General features: G+C 46.0%; 1 protein-coding gene across 7 annotated transcripts in view; it reads left to right on the top strand.

Annotated features, from left to right (window-relative positions):
• Positions 1-12,014, top strand: part of KIAA0319L (KIAA0319 like) — a 49,942-nt gene that overhangs the window by 23,648 nt on the left and 14,280 nt on the right. For all 7 annotated transcript variants that reach the window (XR_016443669.1, XM_090058639.1, XM_090058640.1 and 4 more), the window contains 8 exons: positions 630-924; positions 3,388-3,489; positions 5,292-5,389; positions 6,339-6,426; positions 7,749-7,841; positions 8,462-8,594; positions 9,949-10,177; positions 11,221-11,344. Coding sequence is in view for 6 of the 7 variants with exons in the window: in XM_090058639.1 (XP_089914765.1) it covers positions 630-924; positions 3,388-3,489; positions 5,292-5,389; positions 6,339-6,426; positions 7,749-7,841; positions 8,462-8,594; positions 9,949-10,177; positions 11,221-11,344 (1,162 nt within the window). In the remaining variant the exon portion in view is untranslated. The remainder of the gene's footprint in view (positions 1-629; positions 925-3,387; positions 3,490-5,291; positions 5,390-6,338; positions 6,427-7,748; positions 7,842-8,461; positions 8,595-9,948; positions 10,178-11,220; positions 11,345-12,014) is intronic.

Raw genomic sequence — 12,014 nt, 5'->3', positions numbered from 1 at the left:
ATGATGTAGGCAGCAGCCCTATAATGTAGACAAAAATGTTTTTGTCTTTAGAATGAAAGCATCGCTTGGAAAATGTCAGCTCCTGGCTTTCAGTTTGTGTGTGTGTGTATGCGTGCGTTTGTGTGGTTTTGGGGGTATTTTTGACAACAGAAAAATAATAGAGTAAGTCCTCTGTTGCAGAGATCTTACAGCAGGTCAGAATGTTTTGATGCTATGAACTCCTGATTGAAATCTCTGGGTTTATCTTGTGAATCCCATATGGGTGTTTGCAGTGTTAACATTGCATAGCACCCTGCAGCGCCCTTAAAAGGATGTCGTGGCACCCTGGTTGAGAATCACAGGTGTCGAGGATCTGTCATCTGCATGGAGTTGTGCTGGAAACCGCATCACTGCTTTGGAGCAGGAGCATGGAGAGGGAGGATAGAAAGGAAGGAAAAGAAGCTGCAAAACTTCCTGTCACTGGGAGAATAAACCTGGTTATTTAAGCATCCTGCATTTAGAGAGGGAAGTCTGAATACTTGATGGCATTTGTTGCTTGGTGTATTTACAATCTTGACCACATCAGTTGGTCTTAAACATGATCCATTTCTTGACTTGACTGTCAGAGTGAGATGCTTCTTTCTTTCCAGGTCCATGCAGGAACATCCACGCTAGAGCCATCTGTATTGGCTACATTCTCCAGCCCCATTGCTCTGGGCTTGATGGCCACTGGAAAGGCAGAGAAACCCGAGCAGCCAAGTGGCACTTCCGTCCACCCCCACTCTTTAGAGAAGATGCTTCCTACATCCAGCCCTCCTCAAGGGAAAACTGATGTGAAGATGCAGGGTGTTACCTCTGTGCCAACTGTTGTCTCCACTAATTATAGTTTTACCACAGTCCGACCCAGCCCCACGACATCACTGAGTACTGCTGCTCCAAAACCAGGTGAGAATGTGATGGGGAGTATGTTCTGTTCTTCTCGATGCCCAGTAACATTGACAAGACATTGAAAGTCTGTAAAGATGACACTGTGGCACAGGTTCAGCAGAGCTAGGGGAAGGCTTCTTGCAGCATATATACCACTGGGGCATTGCAGCCCGCTGCAGGGATTTTGTATTGAGAACAGCAAAGGCACGTGTCTACTCAATCTGTTCTCCAAATACAGTTTGTGATGCTTGGAGCCAGAGTTTGAGACAGGTACCTATATTGAACCCATAGAGTTTGAGTCGTTTATGCCCTCAACCCTCATGGCATTGTAGATCTGCACTCCCTTGAACTCTTTCACCCCTTTGGGAGGCCAAAATTGAATCACCGGTTCTAGATGGAGAGTGGTTTTGGAGCACGGGTTGCTCTTCTCCTGGGTGTGTTGTAAGCAAGCCTGGGTCCAGGCCCTGAACTCTTTTATGCTTCCACATACAATTCAGGGGTTAGGGGTGACCTCTTCAGTGTCATAATGGGAGCAAATCTACCACAAGACATGGAGGTACAGAACCCTCCTTTTAGCACCAGTCCGTCAGCCCAAGCAGAAGTACCTTCCTTCGCTTTGTAAAGCACTTGTCTAAAACAGGTACAATTATTCCCTCCTCTCCCCCGTTCTACCCTGAAACGTCAAGGTACAGTACAGCAACAGAGAAGCAGCATGTCTAGCTGTGTGCCATGCATGCACTTCAGCAGACTGGCACGTAACTGTTCCCACTGGTATTTCTAAAAGCAATCACTTGAAAAATGTGCAAAATAACAAAAGCCCCATGCATGGTTCCCTTGCAAGCAGAGCCTGAGCTTCCAGCTCCTTCTTTGAGACCGTGGATATACTGGGACGCAGTATAGCGAAACCACTGACTGCAATTCTCTGAAGTGCCCAAAGCTAAAGTTTCATAAATTTCATAGACACTAGGGCTGGACGGGACCTCAGAAGATCATCAAGTCCAGTCCCCTGCCCCAGGGGCAGGAAGTCAGCTGGGGTCATAGGATCCCAGCAAGATAAACTCTGTAAATGCTTTGTAAGCTGGGTACTTTTTCCCTTAAAAATGGCCCAGTGAAAGGGAAACATGATACTGCTGGCAGAAAGCCAGTCAAATAGCTGTTCTACCAGTTTACCCGTCTTTCTCATAAAAAAAAAACAACAACCAAAAACCCACAAAAAAACCCAATCCTCCCCCCCAAACATTAGATATGCTTCCCTGGTAGCTAGAATATACATAGTGAAATGCCTTATTAACGACCTGCATAGTGCTAAGCCAGTGTCTCCTGCATTGTTGCACAATATCAGGACTTGAAGTGTTCTTTTAAAAAAAAGGGGCAGGAGGAGTTGTCTGCTTGTCTCATTTTTTTTCCCCATTAGGAAGTGATTTCGTTTTGTCTTGGGACTTTGCTTCTGGCCAGAGGATGGCCAGAGTTCTGACACAGGAAGAGGCTGAATTGTTTTTGTGCTAACTATTTAATCATACCCGTTCTTCCAGGTGTTTAGTGGCCACTGGAATAAAACATTCAGCCTCCCCTGCCATTATAAAAATAAAGCTCCCAGTGCACATCTTTTAAGACTCTGTTAAGCCTTATTTTTCCTGTTCCTGTTCTAAACCATCACCTCCAGCCCTTAAGTTTAAAAAAAAAAAAAAAAGAAAAAAGAAAAAAGGAGGGGGCGGGGAGGGTAGAAAAATACTGTGAGAAATACAACAACGCGTTGATACATAATGGAGCAGAAAAAGCCACAAGCCACACATTCCCGGCTTCTATCAAATCACCTTTACAAATATTATAATCCCCTTTTTGGAGTCGGCATTAGAAGGAAATGCGTAAGAAATGTTCCTGATCTTTTCCTGATTAGGAGAGGAAAGGAAAAAAGCCTCATATTTAGAGTTGCAACAGCTTCAGTGTGGAAGGCATGCAGGTTTTGAAAGTCTGTTAGCTCCAAGGAGCTCTGTAACTGAAGTGGAGAATACCTGGAATTCTTCCTGTATTTGTGAAGGTCTAAGATTGCAGTTTGGTAAATAGCAGCTCTTGTCCTGCTGTGTCCAGATGTGAGCGGCTGGGTCCTGTTTCCCCACCCCCCTCCCTGAAAGCCTGTCTTTTGACCCCTTCTCTTCCTTGCTGGACCTGGCTGAATAGAGGTCTCTGTATTGGGTGAGAGGGTTGCATTTCAGCAAAGGAGCAGAAGTTACACAGTGTTTCCAAAGAGAGGAAAAGTAGCAAATCTGGGCTTGCTTTAAAATTGTGAAGTTCTGTTGGCTTTTTTTTTGCATTCAGTATGAGACCTGAAACGGCAGCTACAGCGAATGGCAGGACACTTGCAAAATGCAGCTGTTTGTAGCTGGCTCATCCACAGAGGCTGAAGCCAAAGGTCTCTTTATGTAGGCATGCAACTCTCTTTTCCTGTTCCTTTTTAATTCTGTAATTCTCCCTCCCTCTCAGTTATGAAGGAGCTGGTAGTTTCTGCTGGAGACAGCATCCAAGTGACCCTTCCAAGGAATGAAGTTCAGTTAAATGCATTTGTACTCCCTGAGCCACCAGCAGGTAAGATGAGGTTGGAAACTCTCCTTCACAGGCGCCAAAGAGGAGTTAATGCCTCATTAGACAGGCGACTCTTAAGATTTTTCCCTATTCAAACATCAAAGTCCTCCTCTGGAGTACCCATGCTAGTATGGTCTGTGCCAGGAATGAGCAGTTGCTTATAGTGAGGACTTCTGAGACTTGTTTCATACAGCAGAAGGAGGGTATTTTTGTAACTCCCAGGAACACCCATCTGTGGGAGAAGAGCACTGTTTTAAAGAACTGCAGATTGAGTGAGGAAAACTTATTTTCAGTTGCAACCCCTCCCCATTTCAAGGAGCCTGTAGTTGTCCACTTTGGGCTGACTGACACAGACACGGTTATCACAGCGTTCTCTTTCAGCTGCACAGAACTAGCTGCATGCCCTTGTCTAAGGAGACACGGTAAAGAGTGAGAGAGCTGAGCCCTGGGAATAATTGAGCAAAGAAAGAGGCCCAGCGGGGTTGTGATTTAAAAGGAAAAACTGAAGCCTCGTCTCATTTTCAGCCTCACTGATCACAAAATTGTGCTGCAGCTCAGCAGCTCACCCCGTGGGTACTGAGGAAATCTTACTTGTGTGGGCCAAGGTGTTGTTTGTCCTGGGGTGCTAGACTACAGGCCTTTCCCTAGCAGATTTCTAGCATAATCTGTAATATGTCAGTAGGGGTTTTGTCCAGAGATCAGGCTGTTTCACATAGTCCATCTTTTGTTACACATCCAAAGGTTTGCTTGCATAGGTATACACTCCTGCTTTCCCAAGGAGTCCGTCTCTACACTGAGCTGAAGTCTGATCTTTGTGCTAGGTTTTTGCTAGGTTTTTGTAGAGGCCTGCTGTGACAGTGCATCACGGTATTAGCTTGTCATATGGAGGAGGTAAAAATATCAGCCACATTCAAGCAACAAATACCACACTGGGGCAGACCTCCTTTGCCCTGGTAGTTATAAAACTTTGGTCATACATAGCATCTTTCAGCTAAGAGCCTCAGAGCTTTTCCTGAAAGTGGTTAAATATTATGTCCATTTTACAGATAAGTAAGGAAGGTGCAGAAATGAGATTCAACCAAGGTCTCTCAATTAATCAGTGATGTCTTTAAATGGTCAGTCAGGAGACCTGATTCCAGTTCCCTCTCCTTATGGTTAAACAGTACTGCCTCCCATAATAAATAGCCTGGGCCAAAAATACAGAAACTACCAGTGTGCATTCAGACTGAGCATGGCAGCAGCTGTATCCTCTGAGCTCCCTGGGAGAAGCCAGAGCATTCATTGCCTGATGACAAGTTATTGGGGATTGTGACTTGATTTGATGGGTAAACCTGTGGCTTAGTCAGGGGTTCATTGAGAAATTCAAGAGTTGCAGAGAATCAGCTGAACCTTTTCAGAGGTTGCTTTTGCTGTACTCATGGTAGAGGGAGGCAGGAGCGGACCCTGTGACAGTCCTGTGAGAGGTATTCCATATTTTTGATACCAGGAACCGGAGTTTTAGAGACAGGTGCCTATGCTGGTTTTAGTCTTTTATGCCCTCAATCCTCAGTTCTAGACCTGTGATCCCTCATACTCTTTCACCCCTTCAGGAGACTAAAATAGAAGCACCAGCTCCAGATGGAGCGTGGTTTTGGAGCACAGGTTGTCTCTTCTCCCTGGTGTGTTTCCAGCAAGCTAAGGTCCAGGCCCTTAGCTGTTTTGTGCTTCCCTTGAGTATAGCAGAACAGACCATATTAATGTGAACACCTGCCCTTGTCTTGCTTGAAAATAGCTCTCATAATTGTTAGCATCTGTCACTCCTTTAGGAACCAGCTACTCCTATGAGTGGGAGCTGATCACCCATCCAAAGGACTACAGTGGAGAGATGGAAGGCAAGCACACCCGGACCCTCAAACTCTCTAAGGTGAAACTCTTAGTATTCAGCTTCCCTTGGCAGGTAATGCCGCCTGTCTTTCCCTTGGCAGGGGTTCTGGCAGTCCCCTGGGATGCCTTGCACAGTGGTCCAGAATGAATAGGAGATTGTGTGATGGGAAAGCTGCCAACAGTTGACTGAAAGGCTTTATCTCGGTATTTAGAAAAGGGAGATCAGCGTAACCTGTGGGAAAGCAGGGGGACAGATTGAAAACCCTAAATGCAGCTAGCATTAAAATTTAGGGGAGGGCCCTGGGTGCTCCTTCCTGCCCATAAAACTGGTGGGTGGCTAGAGGAAAGTTCCTTTCTTACCCATGGAGCCAGGTGCTTGGGGTGCTGCACAGTTATCATGACTGAAGCCAGGTGAGCACCTCCCTTGTCACTGCTCTCAGCTGGATTTTGTGGCAAATTGAAGGGACTGTTTCTTTCTGTGTTTGGAGGGATTCTGAGGAATCATGAAAACGTAACTCCTTTTCGCAAGAGGCTCCTTGCACATCCAGCAGTTCTGCTCCAGAGCTGTGCTGGGGAAAGAAGAGTCATTGCCAGGGTACTGCCAAGGAAGAGCCCCTCCACAGGGCGTTCTTCCACCTCTTAAACCTTACGACTGCTGTCTAGCACTCAACCTCAAGATAAACCTTCTCGTCTCTGCATGCATGTGTGCGAGGGAGGGCTATGCTTGCTTTTCACAGATTCAGAAGGAAGAGGGAACCCTTTTCCAACCTGGATGATGTCTCTGGCAGTGGGAAATATCCACCTTTTAACTGCATTATGAAAATGATAATACAAAAGGATACACAGGATTGTAGCTCCGGTTGCCTCTACCTTGCACATGTGGCCAAATACATAGGCATCTCTGCTTTATGCTGTTGTCTTCTGTCCCAATACATTATGGGCAGTCTGACCTAGCTTCTGACCAAGTGGAACCTCTTCTTCCTTTCCAGCTCACCTTTGGCCTGTATGAATTCAAAGTGATTGTTGATGGAGATAATGCGCACGGGGAAGGTTACGTGAATGTGACGGTGAACCCAAGTAAGTTCCAATACAGATTGTGGTTTTTGAACTTTGGACTTCACCCTTTGTGAAATCAGCAGCTGCATCATGGTATTTTGTTTGCTGGGCTGGGCAGTAGCTTGAAGTAATGGGAATTAATTGCAGTGTGTGCACATGTATGTGTATATATATGAGAGAGAGAGAGAGAGAGTTTGTGTGATGTCAAATGCTACCTCCATTACACGTAGCTCTGCTATGCTGAGGGCAAGCCTATTTAAAAACAAATGCGATAAAGGAACTGCAGCTCTGCTGCAGAAGTGTTTAGCAAATGTATGACCCTGGGAAAAGCATCGCATAGCTAGAGAGTTGCTGCAACAGGGTGAAGAGCTTGCAGCAACAGGAACAGGATATGGGAGGGAAGCCAGGACTTGGAGCTTCTCTGCCTCCTACAGTACCTGTCTGCAGCCCTGTTAAGTCGGATCTCAGTTCTCACTGCAAGGTGCTTTCAAAGGTCTTGTTTGTTCAGTGGGCGTTTGTTCCCTATAGAGTAAACTTTGAATTGGAAATGGCCCAGTCTTTATTTACAAATAAGGACTGCTTGAGAGGGGGTGGAAGGATGGAAGGTAGTCTGGCTGAAACTTCATGCCTTGTTTGAAAAGGCTTGAATGTCCCCTGTTTATATGAAAGAACATAGTTTTGAGTATTTACCTTGGAGACCTTTTACTGAGTTTTGTGAGCACAGTAACGTAGGCCTACTCGGGAATTGTCTACCAGGGAATTTTAGGCTTGAGAATATTGTTGGATTTGAACAAATAGTGAACTCATTTAAATGTAACTGGGGAAGCAGAGCCTCGGGTAGCAGTGTGTGCTCACCTGTTCGCTTTTCAGAGCTGTGGCCAAACTCATGCAAACCAGTTGTTCTGAACGTTGACTCTCTAAAGCAGATGATAATAATACATGGGGCCCTGGGACCTTAGGCTTTGTGTGAGCCCTGGCCCCCATCACAGCCTGCTTTTTTGGAACTCCCACCCGTAGCACAGCAGGCCTGGGGAGGAGGTGTGACCTGCTGGCTGGATCAGAGTGCAGTCCCATGGTTAGCACAGGGCCTTCCACAGTAACCACTCTTATCAGTGAAGATGGAGTATTGCCAGGTATCACAAGTGCACTTTGGACCTGTCTCCTAGACTTGCTGAGTCTGGGGCACAGAAGCAGCTCCACAAGACAACAGAACAGGTAGGGTTGGGAACTTGCAGCGTGTATCATTCTAGCAGCCCCTAGTGGATAACATGAAACCAGCTTTGCTGCCTCCCTTGGTTTATATTGGTACCATTGCTATGCCCAGTGCTCTGTTGCTGTTTCAGAGCCTCGAGTCAATCAACCTCCTGTTGCCGTCGTATCACCGCAGTTCCAAGAGATTTCCTTGCCAACCATCTCTACTGTCATTGATGGCAGCCGTGAGTACCCCCCGCCCTATCGAATGTAGCCCAGCAAGCTGGGACTGGTTGTAGGAAGACCCTTTAGGACGTGTTATGTTGAACTAGACCCGATACAGTTGGCTGTGTTTTAGTTAGAAGAACTCATTTACAATTTCACAAGAAAAATTGCTTCCTTTTCTCCTGCAGAGTCATGTAGTTTGTAGCACAACTGCTGTTCTCTGCCAGCTTCATTTTTCCAGATGTACAAACTAGCCTGAATACAAGGCTCATCTTATTTCCTCTTTTGGGGGCCCTCACCCAGATGATGAATCCCCAGAAAAAAGAGCCTGCCTAGCTGTAGGTTTTGGGTTAGGCTGAAACGCTAAGAATCAGACCTTTTCAGAATTGCCAGCTGGTAAGCTCCCAGGGTGTCAGTTAACCAGCATGTAATTTTTATTGATGTTTGTGGTTAAAGCCCTGCCCAGCTCTCCTTTAGATGTTTCAGCCTTCTATTGCCTGCCCACACCCAGTACCTCTTTTACTCACCTATCAAAAGGGCACTGGAGAATGAGTGAGTGAGCATGCTCAAGTGTAAAACAGGGTAGAGCCTAGGCTCCTAGTACATATTGGGTTCTTTTTTTTATTTTTAATTGACACAGAAAGCACTGACGATGATAAAATTGTCAGCTACCACTGGGAAGAACTGAAGGGGCCTCTGCGGGAAGAGAAGGTTTCCACTGATACTGCCATATTAACACTGACCAACTTGGTCCCTGGGAACTACACCTTCAGGTAAGTGGTGCATTTTGCTATTCATCAGCACAGGTTCCTCACAGACCTCTTAATCTTCATATTTGATGACACTAGTCTGAGGTTTGTGGTTGGGGGCGGGGGGGAAGCTTATTTTGTGACACCTCTCCCCTTCCATACTTTTTCTGGTTAGCATATACTGTGTTTTCCTTGAGGAGAATATATTAAAAGGTGCTGGCTGATGAGAAACAAGTTAAATCAGTGTAAGCTGGTAGAAGAGGAAAATGTGGTCTGAGAGAGCGATCAAAATCTCCTTGAGAAAGCCAAGCTAGGTTATTCAACCTGGATAATGGTTCTGGAGGAACTTGCTAACTTAGTATTTTCCAAAGTAAAATGTGTTCATCCCTGGTGAAAAGGTGCTTAGACTAGGCAGGCTTTTACAAATCTCTGGATGTTTTGCATGTTTCCTTTGATCTGCATTTTGTTGTGATGTCAGTACTAAATGGGTCTGTTTAAATACAATGGCGCATTCATGACTTCTATAATGGGTGTGAGCTAAATCAAGCTTGTGTACCAATATAAACCCAGCAGAAGATTGTCCTATTCTGTATCTTTATTCTGCTTGAGAGGGAAAGTTGTTCCCAACAGGGTTGTTGATGAGCTGGAATGAGTTTCTACTCCAGGCTGGCAAGAGCTGTGGATTTCTAATGTAATAGCTGTGTGACGTTAACAGGGTGTCGGAAAAACAAGTCTGCTGTTGGGGCCTTTTTCCTTCATGCTTTGCTGCTTCTTGTGGAATAAGCAAGCATCTCTTTATTGATTGTGAGCGTACGGAAAGTTTTTATTTCCTTTAAGCAAAGCTTTCTTAGGGAAAAAGGATCAGAAAAAATATCGGTGGATAGATTGCAAGGTCTCTTTCATGCACCGTTCCCTGCAGTCCTCTCCAAGCTTAACACCTGGCACGTCTTTTAGAATCATAGAAAAGTGCGGCTGGAGAAGATCTTAGGAGGTCATCTAGTCCAGCCCCCTGCCCTGGAGGGCTTTGCCATCATTTGATAGGTCTGTTCTATAACCGTCTTCTCCAGCTCATAAGAGGGAGATCTTATTTCACTGGAATTTCTTTGCATTTGTAACTAGCTGGTGATTATTAGGAGAGGGATGGACATAGTTGTGGAATTCCTTGCTCTGCCTTTATGATTAGGCAGTACTACTTGGTGACGTTTATTACTTTGCAGTGGTATAGTTGTCCTAAACCAGGTCTTTCCCCCTGTGGGGTAGCCCTTCTATTCTGCATTAAGGTAGTTTTGAGTTTCTGACCCTTCACCTGAACTGTAGCTACATCCTGACAACTCCACTTGTGTCTGAGATCTTTTGTTTCTTTCCCCTTTGTCCGCAGCCTTACAGTTGTAGACTCGGATGGAGCCAGCAATTCAACCACTGCAAGTCTGACTGTGAATAAAGCCGTGGACTATCCCCCAGTTGCGAATGCGGGCCCAAACCAAGTGATCACCCTGCCCCAGAACTCAATCACTCTGTACGGGAACCAGAGCACCGATGACCACCGCATTGTCAGTTATGAGTGGTCACTCAGTCCCAGCAGCAAAGGAAAGGTGGTGGAGATGCAGGTAAGTGGTTTCCTTCTCGGAGCTAAGCTGAGAGGTACTTACCTCCTGTGTCACAGGGTTAAAGATAAGAGATGCTCCAGCATACAAACTTCCTGATCCCTACAAGGTTTTGTGTTTGATTGAATGCGAGTATTAAAATCTAAATAGCCATTGGGATCATGTCAGGTCTGGTTAGCAGACAGCCAGGGTTAGCCTTAAATCTTCATGGGGCCCATTAGCTGCTTAGCCTGTTTTAGAAGTTCCTTGTGATGGCCAAGAGGCTGGTGTCCCATCTAGCAAGGTGCAGTGCGTGAAGGGGAGCAAAGCTGCACCTATCAGTGTGCCTTGCTCCTAACTCATGTGGTTGCCAAAGAAGCTTGTCCTCAGGCCTGTCCAATCTGGGGCCTCTCACAGTGCCACCAGGCAAGCCAGCAACACTGTAACGTGGATGTTTGTCTGCTGGTAAATAAACTGACAGTAGTGGCTTGGAGTAGCTATCAGTCTGGGATGGATTTGCACCAGTTACCCAGAGCTGAAGTACTTTGTAACCTGTTGCCAGTCTTCTGCACCGGCTGGTCATTGTGGGGTGCACCTTTTTGAGTGGAGCTTGAAAACTGAGTCCTTACAGATGAACTTCAGCAAGATACCATTCCCTGGCCCCCCACAAACACAACTGTCTTTTCCCAGCACAGCCTCCTTAAAAAGGGCTGGTACCAATATTGGACTACTGGAATAACAGAAAGTAGGGGTTTGGGGCAATCTGCCCCCGAAGTGCCACTCAGTGTCTGAGTGCTCAGGAATTTTTACACTCTTCTGTTTCCCTTTAGTATGTTGCTCCACTGCTCTCCTAACATGTTGTTTCACTGAGCAGCACAACCTAGGTATAAGCTACTTGGACGAACACTCATCTGTTCAGTATCATGCAGAGCTATAGCCCTGCATAAACCGTCAGTAATAAGCAGCCAGTATCTGCTTGGGGAAGTTAGTCAGCACAGGGGCTGGTCCTTCAGGTCTGCCATCTCGTTTAAGAAGCCATCCTAAGAGAACCATTTGTTTTCTCCAAGGGGGTGAGGACACCAGTCCTGCAGCTCTCTGCCATGCAAGAAGGTGATTACACCTACCAGCTAACAGTGACTGATTCTGCTGGCCATCAATCCACTGCAGAGGTTACTGTGATTGTCCAGCCTGGTAAGCTCCCCTTTGAGAGGACTAGTCTATTGGTTTCGTAGGGAAAGGAGTGGGGATAGAAGGAAGGATGTTTCTAAATGGTGCTTTTGCAAGGCCTGATGGGTAAGAGTGCTCCTTCCCACTCCATCTGGGCTTCAGGTCGGCACATACGAATTCACACTGACGGTCAAAGATGAGAGGAACTTGCAAAGCCACAGCTCGGTTAACGTCATTGTCAAAGAAGGTACATCCAGTTCTGCTCAGAACTGAACTGTGAGACCCAAGTAGCCCTTGGCAGCTCAGTGGAGACCTGTGGCCTGTGCAGCTGCACTCAAAGGCAAACGGTGCAGAAGGAATGGGGTGAAGAAATGCACACTGCTGCATATAGCAGCAGTCTGCCTTCACCTGGAATCGACAGTCCATCTCTAGCGACATTACTTCTGAATCCAGTGATGTCTGCATGGTGTGTCTAGTGAAGCTGTTTTAATTCTGGGCCTTTCTGCTATTGGCAAATTGCTGATCACCAAGCCATTAAAGCTTTTACGAGCATTCCATTTGCAGACAGATTGTGTAAAATAAAAAAGGCAATATAAGCTAGGATTCTCCTAATTGGTATTATGGCTGAAGTATAATAGCAGGATTGTACTTCATGGTCATGCTCTGTCACTTGCTGCCAGAGTCAGGGTCATAA

This window comes from Crocodylus siamensis, chromosome 7, assembly GCF_052110815.1.
Source record: "Crocodylus siamensis isolate JL-2025a chromosome 7, ASM5211081v1, whole genome shotgun sequence".
Classification (NCBI taxonomy): Eukaryota; Metazoa; Chordata; order Crocodylia; family Crocodylidae; genus Crocodylus; species Crocodylus siamensis.
Note: the sequence above shows the minus strand (reverse complement) of the source record. Positions and strands in the feature narration are given on the sequence as shown.